The sequence below is a fragment of the Cervus canadensis genome, chromosome 6, assembly GCF_019320065.1.
Source record: "Cervus canadensis isolate Bull #8, Minnesota chromosome 6, ASM1932006v1, whole genome shotgun sequence".
Lineage (NCBI taxonomy): Eukaryota > Metazoa > Chordata > Mammalia > Artiodactyla > Cervidae > Cervus > Cervus canadensis.
In genome coordinates, this window is record NC_057391.1 from 80175066 (window position 1) to 80198196 (window position 23131).

A 23131-nucleotide genomic window follows, 5' to 3' on the forward strand; every position below is an offset into this window, starting at 1 on the left:
TTCTGAATTAGTCATCCTTGTATCCATATTTCCTAGCACGTAATGTTAATAAATGCTTAGTAAAAATCTGATGAACAAGGAAACATAGAGGTAGACAGGGACCTCGTAAACATGAAAGACGACTTAAAGACTATTCTGAAGATCATTGGAAGTGATTGAAGATTTCTTTTTAAACAAATAATATGGTTAGATTTGGCTGTAGAAAAGTTACTTTAGCTGTCATGTGGAGAGTGATTTTTTAAGAGAGTAAAGTTGAAATTGGGAGATCAGTTAGTTTATCAGTAATAATGCAGGGATGAGATGGAGAAGACCTAAACTAAAGCAGTGGTGAGGCAATAAATGTGACTGAAATGAGACTTTTGGGTTAGAGACTCAGCAAGATTTGGTGACAAGTTGAAGTTGGGAGTGAATGGATCCAGCATGATCTTCCCAGGTTTCTAATATGGGTGACTTGGTAGATTTGCTCTTATTGCCTACAATTGGGATTCAGAAGATAAAGGAAGTTTGAAGGGGAGAGATAAATAAAACCAGTCTTTAACTTCCTGTTGTGGCAGTTTTGAGATACTATTCTGATTTCCTTTTTTTTTTTTTTCTGAGTATAGCTTCTAGGTCACCAGCATTTTGCTTATAATATAACAATGAAAATTGAATACAGCACTTTATTTGTGGACTGATTCCTGAGCAATCAGTGTTGTTTCCTTTGATCTGGAATCTGCATCTAATAATAGAAACTGAGGTTTTTGTTTCTTGGTTAGTACTTGCATTTCCTGGAGTTATCTCAAAATGAACTTGAAAATCAACCAAAAACCTCAAGTTTTTCAGTTATCAAATCATGTGCCCCTCCTGTGCTGTGCAGTTTCTTTAAAATTAAATATCTAACTTTAGATTTGTCCAACAGCCTTTTCTAGCCTCATTAATTTTTGTACACTTCTCTGACTTCTGGGAACCTGTACTTCCAGGCTATATGCTTTCCTCTGAATCTTCAGTTGTGAGTATTTCTGAAGTTGGTATCTCATTTCTCTTTCCCAAAGCACAATGTGACTTTGTCCATTTCTTGGCTGCCATATGGAATGCCTCGGCCCCTGCTTTCCACTTGTGCACATCTCCTTCACATTTGAAACCCAACTCAAGCTTAATGCTGTGAACTTTTAGTCCTTACTAGTGCTGTTTCCATGTTTGGACTCATGTAGTATTAATACTTAATCTTTTCCTGTCTATGGCACTTGTCATACTTTGTCTTAATGGTTGTTTACTTTGATCTACTATAAACATTCTTAGATTATCTTCTATATTGTCAAAATTAGTCTAAAGAGATATATACATAGGAGAGAATCAAAGTTTTTATGTTATAGGCTATTTGCTTTGATAACTTAATAAATTCTTATAAAGATAGGTAAATAGGTTATAGAACCTCCAGAAAACTTTGTGTTCTTAAGATTTTTATAGATTTTCCCAATCTATAAAATATAAAGCTTGAAATTATATGTGTATATTTTTATATATAGATACTATGTAATAGTTTGAAATTCCATTGTACCTTTCAACTAGGACTTTCATTACATTGAAAGCTTCCTGCTGCCCTCTTGTAAAAAGCTAGGTAATACAGCCAATTAACACTCCTCCGAAAATTTAAGTATTTTTCATCTAAATTACACTAAGATCAGCCCATTTCACATTTTTAGAATTTTTATATCTAATACACATTTTCAAGTATAATTACTGATGAGCTTTTCTTTTTTGTGTTTATCTGTGGTGAATATGAATTTATTTGATTATCTGTCAGAATTTATAGCGCTTTTCTTGCCAAATTATGAACCTCAAAACAAAAGAAAAAAATAATTCTTGGTGAGATAAACTCTAAAGTATCCTGTTTAACATTTTAGAAGTTGCTTTGGAGTTTAAATGTTCCATTTTCTTTCTGATGAAACACAGAAGAGGTTGAAAAGTTACAGAGTGGTGAAGTTTTTCTTTTTGATAACATAAGACTTGATAATAAAAATGAATAATTAATAGTACATACCATAAGCTCCCCTTCTCTTCCTTCCTCTTCTAAGTTTGAATAATCTTTAGTCCTTTTCCTTTTTAAAAAACCCAGTCGTCTTTCTACAAACCACAGGAAAGATAATAAGCATTCTGGATTTATTGTTGTTTTTCAGTCGGTTGGTCATATCTGACTCTTTGTGACCCCATGGACTGCAGCATGCCAGGTTTCCCTGTCCTTCACCATCTCCCAGAATTTGCCCAGACTCACATCTGTTGAGTCCCTGATGCCATCCAACCATCTCATCCCTATGTTGTCCCCTTCTGGATTTACGCCTGTTGTTAAAATCCATATGATATACATAAAACCAAATGAATTTCACTTAAAAATAAATTAGTTGAGCAATTCTGCTCAACTTGAATAGCAGTAAAAACTATAGAAATGGATATAAACTATCTAAAATAAAGCATGAAGAGAAAAATGCTGAAACAAAATTATATAACCTCAGTGGAATGATATCAAGCAGTCTAACATCTATGTAATTGGAGTCCCAAAGAATGGAATCCAGAAAAAGTATGTAAAGAAACAAGTGGCCAGAATTTTTCCAAATATGGTATAAAGAAGGTCATTCAATCCCAAACATGAAGAAAACTGTACCAAGACATATCGTAAATTGTTGAGTAGTAAAGAATGATAAAGAGAAAAATCTTAAAAGCAGGCAGAGGAAAAAAAAGACATAAAGAGGAACAAAGAATGAAAGTAGATTTCTCATCAGAAAATATACAAACTAGTAATAATGGAATGAAATCTTTAAAATACTGCAAGAAGAAAAAAATCTTGTCCACCTAGAATTTTCTATCCTGCTAAAATACTCTTCTATGATAAAGGCAAGATAAAGATATTTTCTAGACAAACAGAAGCCATGATAATTTGTCTCCAAGAAACATACACTACAGGAAATGTTCAAGGGCATTCCAAGCATAGCTAACAAATCAATAATAGAAATATAAATAGAATACTAAAAAACACCTTGTTGATCCAGAAGGAGACTAGAAAAAAGGAACAAACAAACAACATATGGGACAAATAGAATTAGCACCAAGATGATGAAATCATAAATAGGAATCATAAATGATCAAATGTACTTGAAAGTTAAAAGAGTGTAGATCTTAAATGTTATCACCACATACACACACACAATTGCCATTATGTGAGGAGATGGAGATGTTAACTAGTCTTACTGTGGTAATCATTTTGCAATATATACATGTATCTAATTATCACATTGCATACCTTAAACTTACATATATGTCAAAAATTTCTCAGTAAAGATGGAGGAATATATAAATGGTCTAAACACATCAATTAAAAGACAAGGATTATCATTGGATTAAAAAAACAAGACTCAACTATATGCTGTATATAAACTTAAATGTAAATACATGGATACATTAAAAATAAAAGGATAGAAAAAGATAGGCTGTGCAAACATTAATAAAAAGTAAGCTGGAGTGACTATACCAACATCAAAGTAGAGTTCAGAGCTAGGAATATTACCAGGGAGCAAGAATAGCATTTCATAAAGGATAAAAGGGCCAATGCATCAAAAGATAAGAGCAGAATCAGTGAATTAAAAAAAAATATTCTTTGAGAAGATAAAGTGGATAACTGTCTCGATTGATCAAGTAAAAGAGAGAAGGCACAAATTACCAACATCAGAAATGAAAGGAGGGGTATCATTTCATATCCTACAGACACTAGAAGGATAATAAGATAAATTTATTCCAATAAGTTTGATAACTTGGTTGGAATAGACAAATTCCTTGAAAGATGCAACTTTTTAAAATTGACTCAAGAAGATATAGCTCTACATCTAATTTAAAAAATGCGTTTGTAGTTAAAAACCTTTTTACAAACAAAACTTCAACCCAGATGGCTTCACTAATAAATTCTACTAAATTTTCTTCTGGTTTTATTGAGCTATAATTGACATGCGGCTCTGAATAAGTTGAAGGTGTACCTTTTATATATATCATGAAATGATAACCACAATCAGTTTAGTGAACATCTCATATAGATACAAAATTATAGTAAACAATTAATAAAGAGTTAAACAATAGAGAGGGAGAAAGTATTTCCCAGCTCATATTATGAGCCCAGCACTATCTTAACAGTAAAATCAAACAAAGATTAGAAAATCAAACTACAGATACTACCTCATGATCACAGGATACAAAAATCCACAACAAAATGTTGGCAAGTCCATTCCGGCAATATACAAAATAATAATAATACATTATGATGGAGTAACTAGTAAAATAAGGAGAGACAGAAATCAAAGGCATACATATTGGAAAGGAAAAAGTAAAACTGTCTTTGTTCATAGATGACATGATTGTTTACAAAGAAAACTATGGAATCTGCCAAAAAGTTCTTGAAACAATAAGTGAGTTAAAGCAAGATTTCAGGATGCAAAATCAAACTACAAATATCAAGTTTTATTTTTATATACCAGCAACGAACAATTGGTAAATGAGTTTTTAAAACAAATACGAAGCCTCTAACTAATAAAAATAAATGAAAAAAAAATAAAATAAAACAAATATGACATGAAATTCTTAGGAGTAAGTTTAGCCATGTGTGTGTAAGATGTGTGTACTGAAACCTACAAAGCATTTCTGAAAGAAATTAAGGAACTAAATAAATGGAGATGTATACCATGTTTATGGATCAGAGGCCAAATATTGTTATCATGTTAATCCTCTCTAGATTTATCTATGTATATTCAATGCAATTCCAATCAAAATCCTACCAAGTCTTGTTAAGAAATTGAAAGCTAAATGATTCTAAAGTTTATATGTGGATTCTAATCCTGTCTCAACCACTAATTAGATGTATAAACTTGAGTCAATTATTTAACCTCTCTGTGCCTCATTTGTAAAATGGAGATGGTAAATGGCACCTATTTATGGGTATTGTGATGATTTTAAATAATAGTGGGTTAAGTGCTTTGAATAGTATCCAACATATAATCACCATTAAGAAATGTTAGCCATTGTGGTTCAGCACAGACTTTTCACTGGGTGCTCTAAATTTTGAATGATGTAGAATAAACATGTTAACATTACAGTGATGCCCAGTTAGGTGGAATTTAGGGCTGAGCAGTTTCTATGTAATGTGTGGAGCAGGTTACAATTTGTTTTGAGCAAGAGGTGAGAAGTGTAATGTCAAGTCAGTACCAAGGAAAGATGGCACTAATTAGAACAAGTAAGAACTTTGCTTTGCAGATATATTAAGAATGTAAAAGGATGTGTTCAGATCAGAAAATGATCCTACTCAAATGGCCACACAGGACTGAAGGGCAGCGAAGTAACTAGTGAGACAATTATGGAGGCTTTTATGGTCTCTGTGAGAACTTATACTATACAAATCACTCGTGTACTGATTTTCTTAATTTTTTAATCTCTCCAAAAGATGAAACTGCAAAAAAGTGAGCATTACCAATCCTGTATGAAGTTGTATTCAATAAATGCATACTGAATGAACCAATTGACTTCTGTGGCGGTCCAGTGGTTAGGACTGTGTTTCCAACACAGGGAGCGCAGGTTCAGCCCCTGGTCAGGGAACTAAGATCCCACATGCCACATGGCATGACCGAAAAAACAAAATAAGTTAAAAAATGTTTGTTTGCTTATCATTATTTATTTATTGAAGTATAGTTGATTTACGGTATTGTGTTAGCTTCAGGTGTACTGGATAGTGATGCAGTATTTTTGTAGCTTGTATTCCAATATAGGTTATTATAAGATGATGTAGATAATTTCCTGTGCTAAGTGGCATATCTTTGTGTTACTTACTTTTTTTTATTGATTTCTTTTTTAAATTTATTTTTAAAATTTTTATTTGGAGGATAATTACTTTACAATGTTGTGTTGGTTTCTGCGGTACAGTAATGTGAATCAACCATAAGTATACACATATCCTCTCCCTCTTGAGCCTCTGTCCCACCACCACCCTCTCATTCTACCCGTCTAGGTTGTCACAGAGCAGCAGGCTGAGCTCCCTGTGTTAATACAGCAACTTCCCACTAGCTGTCTGTTTTACACATGGTAATGTATGTATTTCAGTGCTGCTCTCTCAATTCGTCCCACCCTCTTTCCACCAGAGTGTCCATTGTGTGGAAAGTCCATTATCCACGTGTGCGTCTCCATTCCTGCCCTGCAAATAGGTTCATCAGTACCATTTTTCTAAATACCCAGCATTAAAAAGTCAGTATTCTTTTTACCTTCAGACTAGCACAGTAGTGAGCACATGAAAAGTCTACAATTAAATGCTTTTGTGTAAGTGAAATTATCTACATTGTTCATGATCTGTGTTAGGATTGCTAATTCAGTTGTTACATTTAACCAATTATTTACATGTACTGAGGATCACTTAGTTTTCATAGAAATCTTAATCTTTCAGTCTATGAATTTTGATAGGTTTAAGTATATAGCTTTGTTAAATGTTTCTGCATTTAATGCATTTGCATTAATCTAATGTACTTACATTAAATTTAATTGCATTCTGACTTCTGAGATGAATATTTAGTCATTAAACAAAAGGAACATTTTTCAAATAGTTATTCATAATGTCTAAGTAATCCAAGTACCATACTTATTTTAATTCAAAATATATACAGTGTCTTTGCTTTCAAAAGTACATCATAAATACAAATTCTGATATTAATCTAAAATTAAACAATTGAATTTAATGAAGTATATTTTTTCTTGAAGTATATTTGATTTTTTAAAATCAGGAACATTGATTGGTTAGATTTTCAGTCAGTTCTTTACCAAGAACAAAGCCAGGAGGAAAGGGCTCTTTTACTTGTGCCTCAGGGTGGAGGTAGAAACTGGATGCCTGAGCCTCTAGTAGAGAAACCCAGGTTCTCTTACCTGGTTTCTTCACTGTGTGGAGTCTCTTTATCATGAGTTTCACTTGAATTCAAAGGACTTTTTATACTTCTGCATTTAATTTTTGCACAGCTCTTACACACCACTGATTTTAATGAAAACAGCATTATTGAGATATTTTACACATATTATAAAATTCATCCATTTAAAGTGTACAGTGAGTTTTTATTAGGTTGGCACAAAAGTGATTACAATTTTTACATTGTTGCAATTTGGCCTTTGATATTGAAATACATTCTAAGTAAATGTGGTTATGTTATACATCATTTTAATGTGTATTTCTTGCTTTGTGTTTTTTTGCTAATGACTTATTACTTGCTGTTTATTTCTATTTGTTTTAGACTAGGGAAAAAATGTTAGACAAAAAGCAGATTCGAGCAGTTTTCTTTCTTTTTTCTTAATATATATATTTTATTGAAGTATAGTTGACTTACAGTGTTTCAGGTGCATGCCTAGGTGATTCAGTTATACACATACACATATATTATTTTTCAGATTATTTTCCATTACAGGTTATTGTAAGGTATTGACTATAGTTCCATGTGCTATACAGTAAACCTTTGTTGCTTGCTGCGTATCTGGTTTTTTAAATTAGAAATCTATCATTCTGTTCATACTAAGTCAAATAAGTAGAATCAAAATGTCATAGATTTTTTAGTTGGGCCAAAATTCATGTTTTCTAAAATATATATATTATACATACTATTTATGTATATATATGTATACAAAAGGTTTTCTACTACATCAAGCAATTTTCTTATTCAAGTTCAAAATGTGTGATAAAGCAGCAAAGACAGCTCACAACATCAATAGTGCATTTGACCCAGGAACTGCTAATGAACATTCAGTGCAGTGGTGGTTCAAGATGTTTTGCAAAGGAGACGAGAGCCTTGAAGATGAGGAGTGTAGTGGCCGGCCATCAGAAGTTGACCACAACCAAGAGGATCATCAAAGCTGATCCTCTTAAACCTACAGAAGTTGCCAAAGAATTCAACATCAATTCTATGGTCATTTGGCGTTTGGAGCAAACTTGAAAGATGAAAAAGCTTGATAAATGGATGCCTCGTGCGCTGACCGGAAATTTTTAAAAAGTCGTCGTTTAAAAGTGTTGTCTTCTCTTATTCTACACAACAATGAAGAGTTTCTCAATCAGATTATAATGTGAGACGAAAAGTGGATTTTATACCATAACCGGCAACAACCAGCTCAGTGGTTAGACAGAAAAGAAGTTCCACAGCACTTACGAAAGCCAAACTTGCACCAAAAAAAAGGTCATGGTCCCTGTTTGGTGGACCTGCTGCCCATCTGATCCACTACAGCTTTCTGAATCCTGGCAAAACCATTATATCTGAGAAGTATGCTCATCAAATCGACAAGATGCGCCAAAAACTGCAGTGCCTGCACCTGGCGTTGGTCAACAGAAAGGGCCCAGCATCATACAACCAGCACTTCAAAAGTGGAACAAATTGGGCTATGAAGTTTTGCCTCATGCACCATATTCACCTGACCTCTCAACAACTGACTACCATGTACTTCTTCAAGCATCTCAAAACTTTTTGCAGGGAAAAAGCTTCTACAACCAGCAGAATGCAGAAAATTTTTTCCAAGAGTTCATTGAATTTCGAAGCACAGATTTTTATGCTACAGTAATAAATTTATTTATTGTTGGCAAGAATGTGTTGATTATAATGGTTCCTATTTTGATTAATAAAGATGTGTTTGAGCCTAGTTATAATGATTTAAAATTCATAGTCTAAAACCACAACTACTTTTGTACCAACCTAATAGTATATTCACAGAAGTATGCAACTGCTGTGACAATCTAATTTTGGAGTATTTCCATCACCCTAAAAAGAAGCCAGATAACCATTAGCAGTCACTCCCATTCCCCCAGTTCCACTCCCTAATCAGCCCTAAGTAATTGCTAACCTACTTTTTGCCTCTGGATTTCATTCCTTTTTATTACCAAATAATATTCCATTATATGCATATGTCACATTATTCATCAGTTGGTAGACATTTGGGTATGCCCACTTTTTGGCTATTATGAAAATGCAGCTGTGAACATTCGTGTGCAGGTTTTTAAACTTTCTTTTGATGTGGGATGTGTTTGTGTAAGTTTTGCATTGGACTCTACAGATATAATTTTAACTAGGTGTAAGTACAATGTATATCACCCAATATGTAAATCAGTTCAGTTCAGTCACTCAGTCATGTCCGACTCTGCGACCACATGGACTGCAGCACACCAAGCTTCCCTGTCCATCACCAACTCCCGGAGCTTGCTCAAACTCATGTCCATCGAGTCAGTGATGCCATCCTAAGCTGATGATGGTGATACAATCTCATCCTCTGTCGTCCCCTTCTTCTCCTGCCTTCAATCTTTCCCTGCATCAGGGTCTTTTCCAGTGAGTCAGTTCTTCAAGTCAGGTGGCCAAAGTACTGGAGTTTCAGGTTCAGCATCAGTCCTTCCAGTGAATATTCAGGACTGATTTCCTTTAAGATTGACTGGTTTGATCTCCTTGCAGTCCAAGGGACTCTCAAGAGTCTTCTCCAACAACACAGTTCAAAGCATCGATTCTTCGGCACTCAGCTTTCTTTATAGTCCAATAATATCTAAATACATTTTGCTTAAACTTAGAGATAACTTAACCATTTATTGATCTCTCCTTTGTCTTCTTGAGTCACTCAGAAACTGAGTAAGCAAAAACATGTCTTTTTTATTTCATCATTCTCAGTATTGGATTCCATTTCGAAGGACTCTAGAGTTTGATATTTCATATCTTGAGCTAGAATGGAGAAGAATAGCATATTGTGAATCTGTTTACAGTTGGCTGACTATAATGGCTAACTGACAACAATAGGTCATACCTTCTGGGGTTTTTTTTGTTTCTTTGCTTTGCCTGTGCCAGGTCTTTGTTGCTGCGCATGAGCTTTTTCATTAGTTGCAGCACGTAGGCTTCTCCTGTTACAGAGCATGGGCTCTAGAGAGTGCAGGCTCAGAAGTAGCGCCTCATGGACTTAGTTGCTCTGTGGTATGTGGGATCTTAGTCCCCCAACCAGGGATCAAACCCACGTCCCCTGTATTGGAAAGCAAACTCCTAACCTCTTGGAGCACCAAAGAAGTCTGATGTTTTGTTGTTTTTAACCTTGGTCATATATTCTTATTTTGGTTTTGCGTAGAGTAAAACTTTGGAAGAATAGAATGCTTCTGGCACATAGAGATTCATTTCTTTATTGACATTTAACCTCAGAGATAGATACATCATTGATTATACAGATGAAGTGAATGTACCCAGTAACTCAAGCTGAACTTGGGCAATCATTAAGAAAGTAATTCAAAGAATGTGATTAATGTTAGGAATATTTAAGTGTTTTATTCACTTTGTCTTCTGGCCTTTGACTCAACTCTTGATTTATTAGAAATAATACTCCTCAATCAAATCAGAACTAGATTACTAGGGACTTAATAAATAGTCTTTATTTAAAATAAACTTTTTAGTATGCTTCTCTACTGTCCAAAAAAATAAGTGTTAGGTTTGTTTGGTTACAGGATTGCTAGTTTATTAGAACCAACATGAATAGAGAGGAAAAGACTAATCTAAAATGTGGTTTTTAGGTAGAATTAGTTCAGGTTGATCTTAGAATCACAGAATTTTTAACTCATTAAGGTAGTATCCTCCACCCTGGATTCCATAAATTATGTCTTTTGAATAAGAAATAAAGACATTTAAACTTTTAAGGGAGGAGAAGGAAATGGCAACCCACTTCAGTATTCTTGCCTGGAAAATCCCATGGACAGAGAAGCCTGACGGTCTATGGTCCATGGGGTCACAAAGAGTCCAACATGACATAGCAACTAAATAGCAACAATAGCTGTTAATTAACTTGGTGGGGGAAAATTCTTTCACAATGTACTATGTTTAAAATATCTTACCATTTTATTTGTCAATTATACCTCAGCAAAGCTGAAAAAAATTTTAAGGGAATTCCCTGGCAATCCAATGGTTAGGACTTCACATTCTTGTTAGTGAGGGCCCAGGTTTGAACCCTGATCAGGGAACTAAAGTCCCACAAGACCCACAGTACAGCCAAAAAAAATTTTACCAAATAAAACTTTTAAAATAAATGCACAGTAAATGTTTCCATTTTAAAAAAACCTTGTGAAAACTTCAGTCTTAAAACTTGACTTGGGAACAAATCACTTGACTTAATTGTGGTTTGGTTGTTGACAGTCACGACTTTTTGCTTAACCGAATATGGTGAATAATTATAATTGGTTTATTTCTGCCAGATTTGCGTAGATCAGATTTGTGACTTGTGGTTTAATTTCTTAAAGCAGGCCATTTCTTTTACTACTTTGGTAGCCACAAGAAATCCCAAACGGTTCTGGGAATTAAGAAAGTACTTAGAGTTTATTCTAAGATTTATTTCATAATGTTGACTTGCATTTTTACCCCAGTGGCCTAGTGGAGAGGATTTAAAAAGAGCTGTCCTTAGCTTGCCAAATTGTTCCCAGATACTACATCCCCAAAGGATCAGTTCAAGTATCACTCCTTTTCTAAAGCTTTTCCGGCCCATCCAACCCAAACCTTCTGCAGATTTAATTGTCCCCATGTCTATCTTTGTAATGTGTTGTATATACTCCTTTTATAGCTTGGATGACATTACTTGATAATTATTTATTTTCCAGTCTATCTTCTGCCAGATTCTCAAGGTTAAGGATTATATTATAACCTTAACACTATGGCACTAGAGATTGAGCTGAAGTTTTGATAAAAAATTCTAATCCTTGACTGAATTTTAATTTCTCCCTTTGTTGCTCATAGAGAAGATAGTATCGCTTTTCTGCATTTAGCTTTATGGTAAGAAGTATGCTTTATGGTCATAATTTTTTTTTCCATTTATTTTTATTAGTTGGAGGCTAATTACTTCACAACATTGCAGGGGGTTTTGTCATACATTGACATGAACCAGCCATGGAGTTACATGTATTCCCCATCCCGATCCCCCCTCCCACCTCCCTCTCCACCCGATTCCTCTGGGTCTTCCCAGTGCACCAGGCCCGAGCACTTGTCTCATGCATCCAGCCTGGGCTGGTGATCTCTTTCACTATAGATAATATACATGCTGTTCTCTCGAAACATCCCACCCTCGCCTTCTCCCACAGAGTCCAAAAGTCTGTTCTGTACATCTGTGTCTCTTTTTCTGTTTTGCATATAGGGTTATCATTACCATCTTTCTAAATTCCATATATATGTGTTAGTATGCTGTAATGTTCTTTATCTTTCTGGCTTACTTCACTCTGTATAATGGGCTCCAGTTTCATCCATGTCATTAGAACTGATTCAAATGAATTCTTTTTAATGGCTGAGTAATACTCCATGGTGTATATGTACCACAGCTTCCTTATCCATTCGTCTGCTGATGGGCATCTAGGTTGCTTCCATGTCCTGGCTATTATAAACAGTGCTGCGATGAACATTGGGGTGCACGTGTCTCTTTCAGATCTGGTTTCCTCAGTGTGTATGGCCAGAAGTGGGATTGCTGGGTCATATGGCAGTTCTATTTCCAGTTTTTTAAGAAATCTCCACACTGTTTTCCATAGCGGCTGTACTAGTTTGCATTCCCACCAACAGTGTAAGAGGGTTCCCTTTTCTCCACACCCTCTCCAGCATTTATTGCTTTGTAGACTTTTGGATAGCAGCCATCCTGACTGGCGTGTAATGGTACCTCATTGTGGTTTTGATTTGCATTTCTCTGATAATGAGTGATGTTGAGCATCTTTTCATGTGTTTGTTAGCCATCTGTATGTCTTCTTTGGAGAAATGTCTGTTTAGTTCTTTGGCCCATTTTTTGATTGGGTCATTTATTTTTCTGGAATTGAGCTTCAGGAGTTGCTTGTATATTTTTGAGATGAATCCTTTGTCTGTTGCTTCATTTGCTATTATTTTCTCCCAATCTAAGTCACAAATGTTGTAAATAAGACTTTTCAGAAACATCAAAACTGGATATTTGAAAAACACAGAAGGTTAACTAGCTATAATTTCCACTCACAAGTAAACTAACCACTACCATATTGTTATGGACCTGGTCCCTTGGCCCGTTTAATCAATAGAAATTGATACAAGGCCAGATAAGAATTCTAGTCAGGGCTTCATTAGGGCTGTGCTGCAACATGAGGGAGGGAAAACAAGGAGCAGGTATTCTTGCTGTCTCCCCAGAGGAGCTGCTTTGGTCCCTAAAGGGGATAACGACAGAGGCAGGTCTGTGGACTGGGCAGGAGGCATAGCTTAGGTGATCTGCCCACTCCATGGTGATACTGTGTGCAGGGATCCCGCTTTTGCTCTCAGCCACTCAGAAATGGCAGTTGGTTCCTCCTGTCCTTTCTGTATCTTGTTCATAACTGCCCCAACTCTGCACTCCTGCAATTGTTTTCAGTCCATTATTGTTTCTTTGTATTCTGTTGCTCAGAGATGTTAGTCCAGGTATAAGCACTCTGGTTAAAGGTCCCAGGTCCCAGCCTGTCTCAATATGACTACCTAGGTAGACACATCATACAGTCAAGTTCTCACCTTGATGTGATGTTCTTTTGCAAGAAATTCAGGGATTTTCCTGGTGGTCCAGTGGCTAAGAATCCACTTTGTAATGCAGGGGACTTGAGTTCAATCCCTAATTGGGGAACTAAGATCCTGCATGCCGTGGAGCAACTAAGCCCATGCACCACAACTGAAGATCCCTCATGCTGCAATGAAGATCGAAGATCCCGCTTGCCGCAACTTAAGACCTGATGCAACCAAATAAATAAATAATGTTTTTTTTAAAAATTCATAATCAAGTGAAAACAGTAATTGAACATATGTACTACTACATGATTTTAAAGGAAAAAGATTTTTAAATTAAGCCTTGCTGGATGAATATTATAAGTGAAATTCGCTTGGTTATGTCCAATTCTTTGCGACTCCATGGAATTCTCAAGACCAGAATACTGGAGTGGGTAGCCTTTCCCTTCTCCAGGGGATCTTCCAAACCCAAGGATCGAACCCAGGTCTCCTGCATTGCAGGTAGATTCTTTACCAGCTGAGCCACAAGGGAAGCCTGAGAATACTGTAGTGGGTAGCCTATCTCTTCTCCAGTGGATCTTCCTGACCCAGGAGTTGAACTAGGGTCTCCTGCATTGCAGGTGAATTCTTTACCAACTGGGCTATCAGGGAAACAAATACTATATATTGGGTATTTTTTTCCCCAAGTCATTTAGGGAAAATATCTTTACAAGTCTTTTCCATTGATGAATTTATTGTCTGGTCAAGTTGAGAACATGAACCATAGAGATGTGAAACTACATTGCAAACAATTAAAACCAAATTATCAGAACAAGTAGTTTGTTTAAAGTGGATAAATCATCATCTATGAAGTAAGAGTGATCCAGTTAAAGTAGGAATAGGGAGGTCCTCATTTATATTCACAGTTGTTGATGGTGTGAGGGCAGACTAGCTGAAATTTAGCTGTACTAGTGAATCAGCTTCCCTGGTGGCTCAGACAGTAAAGAATCTGCCTGCAGTGCATGAGACCTGCGTTCAATCCCTGGGTTGGGAAGATCCCCTGGAAAAGGAAATGGCAACCCACTCCAGTATTCTTGCCTAGAGAATTCCATGGACAGAGGAGCCTGATGGTCTATGTAGTCCATGGGGTCACAAAGACTCAGATATGATTTAGCGACTGGCAAACACTCTAATGAATGTTTTTAGATTAAGCTCTTCATTTTTGTAACTTGTTAGCTATTGGACTGGTCTAGACCTTAAAGTTACTCTTACTACTGACACTAAAGCTTTATTTTTATTTTATTGAAGTGTAGTTGATTTGCAATACCGGGTTAATTTCTGCTGTAGTGACCCTAAAGCTTTTTCAATTCAAAAAATTTCAATTCAAAATTCAGTAAATGAGTAACCAAGGACTTATTCTTTCCACCTCCCAGAGAATTTTGTAGGAGCAAAATGTTGAGCAAGAGAACTTCACTTGTAGCTATTTTATGAATAAATTGAAAATTGTGCTTAGATTTGTCAGTGTGGTTCCTTAAATAATTAAGAAAGGTTGGAAGGCAGCAGGTTTAACCTGCTTAACCTGAGTTAGATTTGGTGGACTTTAAAAAATACGTTATCTGCTTTTGATCGTTTGGTCATGTGTAATTTGTTCCTCATCCAAGGAATTTAACGATAGAAATAAACATTCATGACATAAAAACTCACCCCCTTTCTCAAGCTTTTTCTGTCTATTTCTAAGCCCTCTGCGTAATTAATTGTCCTCATTTCTGTTCCCTGGCCTACTCTTCATTGTATTATGATATGCAGTGATAATGAGAAAAAGCTATATTTCCAGAAAAGCAGTTGGTGAAGTTTGCTTTTTATTATGAAGATTTTACAAACGTTACTAAAGTAGTGAGAATGCTATAATGAATTCCACATACCCATCCCCAACTTCAGTCAGCTTTCTGCTATTCTTATTTTATCTCCGCCCACTTATATCACACTTTTGTTGTTGGTTGTGTTGTTGGCTGGAGTATTTTAAAGCAAATCTTAGTGCTATGTCATTCATAAGTACTGTAGTATGTATCTCTAACCAAGAAGCCCTTTAAAAAACACACAATTATTACACTAAACAAAATAAAATAATAATTCCTTAATAATATAATCCTTGTCCAATTTGGCTAAAAACTGTTTTTCACAGTTGGTTTGTGTGAGTTGGTATCTGGAGGTCTGCACATTTGCATTTGGTTGACATCAGACTTCAGCCTCTTAAGCTTCTCTGTAAATAGGCACGCTCTGTTCTTCTAGGGCTCCCCCACCCCCACCAGTGCTATTTAATTGTTGAAGAAACTAGTTTGTTTGTCTCGGAAGATCTCCTGCATTTTAAATTTGGATGATTTTTATCCTGGTGGTAGCATTTCACGTTTTCCTTCCCCCCACCCCCACCCCCAATTTCATGCAATCTAGTAGAGTTAGAGAATAAAGTGATTTTGGAATCAGTCCTTTTGGAAAGAATGGTTCATAAGTGTAGTTACTATTGCTGCATATCAAAAAGCATAAGACCTTCATTTGTTCCAGTTTCAATGAGGACCATTGGGTTTAGGTGGTATAAATCTGATCTCTTTCATAATAAAAATGATAATTATCATCAGCATCTATTTGGTTTTCCTGAAATATAGTCCAGAGAGGAAAGACAGGAAAAAAAGATTGATTTTTTCCCTCCCTTTACTGATTTTCAGAACATGAGATGAGTTGAAATAACTAAGGACTTTTAAGAAACATAGGTATTTATATTTAATATATTTCTAACTACTATAATTATTATTCTTTTTGACAGTCAGAACTGTCCCATCTTTAGTTAGTGGACACCCCTTTTTGTTGACTCCTGTGTTGTTTGATGTGACTCTCGTAATCTTTGGCAACTTCCTTCCTTTCAGCATGTCAAGATATTCTGTGTTCATTTACTTCTTCAGACATAGAATCTCATCCATATCTCCAAGTAACCTTGGTTCCTTTTAGTAGAAATCTAAGTATTAAGAGTATTCATTAGTACTGAACTGTTAGGCTTCTGGGCCTTTTCCATGGACAGAGTTGGTAAATGAGTGTTGTTTTGTTTTTTAAAAGAAAAGAAGTTGTATTCCTACCAGTATGCCTAGTTCAAATTAAAAATGTTTAAGGGTATTAATTGATATTTTAAAATTTTAATTTTATTGAAGTATGGTGGATTTACAGTGTGTTAGTTTCAGGTGTATAGCAAAGTGATTCAGTTATACTTTCTTTTGAAGATTCTTGTTTCATTTATAACGCTTTTGATTTTTATTTTTTTGAAATGTGCGGGCTTCTCTTGTTGCAGAGCACGGGCTCTAAGGCATGTGGTCTTAGTAGTTGCGGCTCCTAGGCTCTAGAACACAGGCTCAGTAGTTGTGGTGCACAGACTTAGCTTCTCTGTAGCATGTCGGATCTTCCTGGATCAAGGATTGACCCCATGTCTCCTGCATTGACAGGTGGGTTCTTTACCACTGAGCCACCAGGGAAGCCTGCAATTTAAGATTTCTTTGTGCCTCATTTATGTCTTTAGGATATCTACTTGTAGGGATATAGTCAGAATATGTCTTTTAGAATTATTTAAACTTGTACTGTGTGGTTATGCCAGATTTCAGAGATTCAAGTTATTTTTAGGTTATTTCCATTTTTAGAGATTGCTTTTTTTCTATTTAATGATTTTTGTTTTTTGGCCATGCCACATGACTTATGGATCTCATTCCCTGACCAGAGAACTAACCTGTGCCCCAACCAGTAGAAGGACAGGCTCTTAACTGCTGGACCACCAGGGAAGTCCCTAATGAATTTTTTTAATGTATAAAATATTTATATAATAGTGTCCAAAAGTAAAATGTATAAAATAAAGTATAAAGTGTCTGCTTCTACCTCTCTCCTGCCCTCTGCTCTTTTTCCTCTCCTAGGTAACTGTCTTTATTAATAAAAAGTAATACTAAACTTTATCTTTCCATTATTTCTTTTGAAAATGTAAGTAAATATACCTATGTATTTCTCCATGTCCTAATTTTCCACATGAGGTAATCTACTATACACACCTTGCTTTTTTTCCTCTCAGCAACATCTTCTGGAGTTCTCTCCATAGCAATGTATAGGTCCCTTCTTCATTCCTTCTTACAGCTGAACAGTACTCTATAATAAGGAGTCCGCTCCGTGAAAATGGACATTTGGGTTGTTTCCAATCTTCCAATCTTCAGTTATTGCAGGTAGTGCTGGAATGAATAGGAATATGAATACCCTATTTAATATTTTTGTTGGTTTACCTTTGGATAGCTACCTAGAAGTGAAATTGCTGAGTTAAAGGGTATAAAAAAAAGTTAATTTCAAATTTTGGTGAGTGCTGTGAAGGAAGTAAATGTGTTGACATGAAAGAGTAACCAAGAGTACTCACTTTGGATAGGGTGGCCACGGAAGCCCTCCTTAAAAGGTGACATTTGAACTGAGATTTGACATTAAAAAAATGATTAACACTGCCATTTATAGACTTTCCTACTATGTGCCAGACAATATAAAGGCTTTTCTTACCTCATTTTATCTCACAAGTCTCTGCAATATCTATTTTATAATTCCCATCTTATGAATGAGAGAACTGATGCTCAGAAAAATAATTTGCTCAAGATCTTAAAACTTGTAAATGGGCAGCTGGGACTTGAATCAAGGCTGGACCCATCTAATTCCAAAGCCAGACAAGAGAAATCCTTTTTACTGTATACATTGCCTCTCTACCAGAAAGAAAGCAGAGAGAATACCGAGTTAACATCATAAATGGTTTAGTCTCTTGTTTTAACCTGGCAGAAATACAGTGTTTTGTCTTTTTTCCTCTTCTGTTCACATTTACTATTGAATGATTACAAATTCAAAATACATGTGCTTATTTTATGTGGGAATATTGTTTGTATAAGAAAATAGAAAAACATGTCTTCTTGTCTAAGTTAAGTAAAACAATTTCAATATCTGTTTTTATTGTTTTCAATTTAATTATGGTTCTCTGTTTAAAATACTGTAGCAAAAATATCCCCCAGATATTTCTAGCCTATTAAAATGATGCCCCTTCTAAGTATCCTATTTATTTATTTCACAAATATTTGTTAAAATCTATATTTAAGGTATTTTATAGTGTATATTTGAAATAACTTCATTAAATGAAATAACCAAAACATGCAAGGTTCTGTAAATAGCCTTTAAATTTTAGGCGGAAATTTTTTTCTTCTACCAGCACTTACTGAGCACGTAAATATACCATCTTAAATCTTACAACAACTGACTCAGGTAGGTACTAAACCCCCGTTTTACAGATGAAGGAACTGAGGCATAGAGAGGCTACATAATTTACCTGAGATGACTATCTAATAAGTGATAGATTCAGACCTAAAGTTCAAATTCTTTGCTATCGTAAGTTTTTCTATATCATATATAATATATTAAAAAGTCCTATCAAAAAACAAGAAAGTAAGGAAATATATTTTTCCTTGCTGGTGGGTTAAGTGCATACTACCGTCCTATGAACCATGTGTGAAGATGCATAGACATTTTCTTTGGTGTCTTAAACTGAAACTACCTGCAGTTAAAACTCAGGATTCTAATTTTACAAACAAGGCCACCTCTAACAAAATTAAAATAAAATTACATTATCCCCTGGCTTAAAGAAAAATTCTCCAGTAACTATAGAAGTGCTTGTGGTATGAAGACAGCGTCTTAAATCTCCATGTAAGTCATACACAAAGTGTTATTGCAGTGAAAAAATAGTGGCGTGAATAATACCTGCTCAGAGCCCAAGACACTTGATGTATCTTGGGCCTCAGTGTTTGTTGGATTTTGCAATTTCATGAGCAAGATTTGTATTTTTTTAAAGTTCTATATTTCTATGTGTCCCACTTGATGTCAAATCTGTATTCTTAGATTGTAGCGTTCCATTAAAAAATATAAATAATCTCAGCCCCTCCTCCCTCCTCCCCCTCCCCCCACACTCATTTTGTATAATATGGTAATGATATCACCGTAGCAGTAATTACGGGTCATCTTCATTTCTTTCATCTCTGCCTGTTCTGATGGCTTCATTCCTTTGACGGAAAAGATTTGGCTCTGGGTGCTATGATTATTTTGTTAAGCGTTATTCGAATAGACAGGAGTGAGAGAAATTAATCAATCCAAATGCAATTAGCATCATGTTTAACCCAGTGATGGACGTCTCAAGGTGAAACAGCTAGGGGAGTTTCAGACATTATTATTCAATCCAGTGGTTCTTATCTAAATTATAATCAAGAGAGGTTTTTATTGGCCTGGCAGTGTGAAGATGTAACTCTTTCCCTGGCCTGGGGGTCAGTAAGACTGGGGTCTGCATCCTCTGTAGATGTTTGCTACTGCCAGCACCCTGAGGTAGGGATGTTCCCAGTAGGAACGTTGTCTTAACATCTAAGTCCTTGAAATTTATCTACGCTGGGATCCTGGTCTGATTTTCCTGGGAGTGGGATATTGCCTGTGAATAAATTACTCTAACTTGGGGCACAATATTTTGTGTCCTGATGAAGTCACTTCAACTAGTCACTCTTTCTTAACCTTACATGATAGATTATTATTGCTGTACTTACTTTATGAATGAGGAAATTAAGGCTGTGTGAATCTACTAGCCTTTTGGTCATAATAAGTGTTTCACCACAATCTGTATTAAGTACAGGCCCTGAAGTATGAATGTTCTGTGAAAATTTTTGAGTATTTAATAAAAGATTGCCCCAAGAGTATTAATCCATTGCTTTGATCTGATTGCCTTTCACTCAGTTGAGTTTGGAAAGGGAACCAAGTGAAATAGGCCTGTGGGCCCTCTAAAGAGGAAATAGACTACAAACAAGAAGTTGTTAGGTCTCATTTCTTGAACACAGATCTTTGGGGTCGCTTGTGGTTTTGGTTTGTTTTTTAGTAGGGAGAAGGATGATAAAAAGGATCGAATGTTTGAAATCTTGTCTTGTTTTGCTTTTGAAAGAGGGCAGGACAGGGAGAGTTGATGGAGAAACACAGGCTTTTGCTTGAATACATTTTTCAAATACCTGACAATTAAGATTCTTCTACTGCTTTCAATCTTCAGGCATCATGGCTGACACTTCCCGTATTTTATGTTCCTGCTTGATGTTTTATATTCTGAGAATAAATCTGTTGGCTGGATATTTCTGTCTTCTTTTCCCTCTGTTGTGAAAAGCCATTAAAATTATTTTCCATATTGGAACTGTCTAAATGCGTTTAACTGTATGTTGAGTCCTGGCTTTTCTTTTTTATATTACGTCTTAGATAAAACAGTCTCTGGAAATGACCCTTACTATGAATTGAAAAAAAAAATGTTTGACATAAAATTATCTTTTTCTAAATTCAGTGGAGAGAACACTGTTCTTAGGCAAACCACCCTTTTTGGAAGAAAAAGTCCTGTTAGAGAGACAGAACACTCTATAGAAACAGAATCTGGAAAGTGTGCCCCCAAAAGGATTTTTTGAGAATTCTTAGGATGAAGATTTTCATAGTCAATGATAAGTTTGGTCACAGAGGTAGCACCCAGGCTGTTCTTTCCTTAGATATGTATTTCATTGTCCTTTTGAAATGCTTATTATGCCCAGCGAATTTTGGGCAAAGGCCTCAAGGCTACTCTGTCTGCTTTCAAATGCTGCTTTTATATATTTTAGAGAAAAGAGATTTCTACCACGTACTCTTACTTGGGTTGACTCTTCCATGAGTTGATTGAGGATGGTCTGTGGACCTTATTACAATTATACCATTTTCTGAGGGCCACCAGTGTTCTAATGAGGTCCCAAGAGAGCCCTTCTCATCCAGGGACTCCATGCCCAGTTCATAGCACCTTCTGTTCTTGACAGTGGCCCCAGCCCCTGCTGCTCTCATATCAGAGGCATTATAAAGTACTTAGTCCTTGACTTGAATTATCAGTCACTTAGTGGTAGGTTTTGTGCGGAGGTCTGACTGGAGCATGGTAAGTAAGGTATCTCAGCCTAGCAGCCTACTTGGGCACTGCTCTGCTTTATGTTGGCTCTATGCCAGAGTGACAGGAAACCCTCCCCTCCCCGTTCCTGTGAGAGAGACATCAGCTCTATGAATCACATCGGTTTCCTTTGTTCTCCTCTGATGTACCAAGATACCTGTGAACCGCTAGCTAGCTGTCTCCAAGGCCACTTCTCATTTATGTGAACTTCCCTCATACCTAGAACCTTGCAGGTTGGGCCTCTCCGTGACTCGGCTGTTCGTCCACCCGCTTCACGCTCTTCTCCGGCACCGTGCACACTGATGACTGCCACGTCCTCCTCGTTGTTAGAACACGTTCAACCGAAAAGTACTCGTTAGAGGGAAGTCGAAACTGTACCCAGAACAAATGGCACATCATTTCCACTAAGTATCTTCTATAAATCTAGTTAAATAGATAACCATGTAACACACTGATTGAAACCAAGCTAGGGTTTTATGTGCTCCTTTTTGCTAGAAGGAGCTGCTAGTACAGTTAAGGAAGGTTGCTGCCCCTAACTAGTACCCAGGTTTGAGCCTCCAGAGTACACCTGGAGTACATTGTACATTATACAAACGCAAGACAGTCATGTTTCCCTTCACGTTTGAGAGCTTTTAAAAAATAAATAGTTCATCCCTTTTTGCCACTCCTGGTGCCGCTTGTATGCTTTTTCGGGACTGATCTGGTACCTCTTTTGTGACATGGCAGGTGAGGAGATACCATTGTTTCTTGTGGCCGATGGATGCCCAAGGAAGGAGTCATCATATTAATGAAAACTAAGAACAGTCATCATGTTAATTTGAAGGTGGCAGGGAAGGACAGTTCTGTGGCACACAGATTAAGCATATACCACTTAGTAAACTAATGAAGGTTTACTGTGAAAGATAGGGTTTGTCAATCAGGTAGATTAGATTCCGATTTAATGGGCAGCCAATTCATGAAGCAGACACACTGTAAGAGCAAAATACTTTACTGGAATATGAAAGACAAGAGCTGAATGAGCACGCCACTGATGAGGAAGGGGGGACTGTCACAGAATCAGAATTCTGCCCCATTTGTTGTCAATCAAAACGTAACATCGGTCATTTAGGGGGTTGTTGTGTTTTGTTGTAAAGGAGTATGCTCATGTGCATCACCAGGTGCATGAAGTGCAGTGAAGAAGTGAGAAAGGAGCACACGAAAGAACAGAGGAACCCATGCCGTAGTAGCCAGGATGCAGTCGGTGTGTTCCAGCAGCAGACGGGAGGTGTCTGCTGTGAAGGGAACTTGCTCTTTACTCCAGAACTCAGTTCCCTCAGACCAAGAAGACATGCTCAGCTAGAAGACTGCAGTTCGGTTCTCCCACATCCTGACTGCTACAGTATGGCTTTTTCTATTTTTTCCTGTAGGCCTTCCTCACTCTTTACTGTACTTCAAGTAACTGGTGGTGTAGATGAGCATATTACCCACCCCCTTTTTAAAAAAAAACTAAATACAATGTTATGTTTTGATGGACAACAACTGGGGCAGAATTCTGGTTCTATGACAGTCCCCCTCCTTTCCTCCATCAGTGGCATGCTCATTCAGCCCTTGTCTTTCATATTCCAGTAAGTTATTTTGCTTTCACTGTTTAACAGAAAAC

General features: G+C 36.3%; 1 protein-coding gene across 6 annotated transcripts in view; it reads left to right on the plus strand.

The window, feature by feature from the left end:
• LIN52 (lin-52 DREAM MuvB core complex component) overlaps positions 1–23131 on the plus strand; it is a 108623-nt gene that overhangs the window by 78261 nt on the left and 7231 nt on the right. Inside the window, exon 7 of one of the 6 annotated variants that reach the window (XM_043472533.1) lies at positions 6017–6262. The exons of the other annotated variants lie outside the window; for them this stretch is intronic. Within the exon in view, the coding sequence (XP_043328468.1) occupies positions 6017–6053 (37 nt within the window). The 3' untranslated portion in view covers positions 6054–6262. Of the gene's footprint in view, positions 1–6016; positions 6263–23131 lie in introns of those variants that run through there. 6 annotated transcript variants of the gene reach the window in all.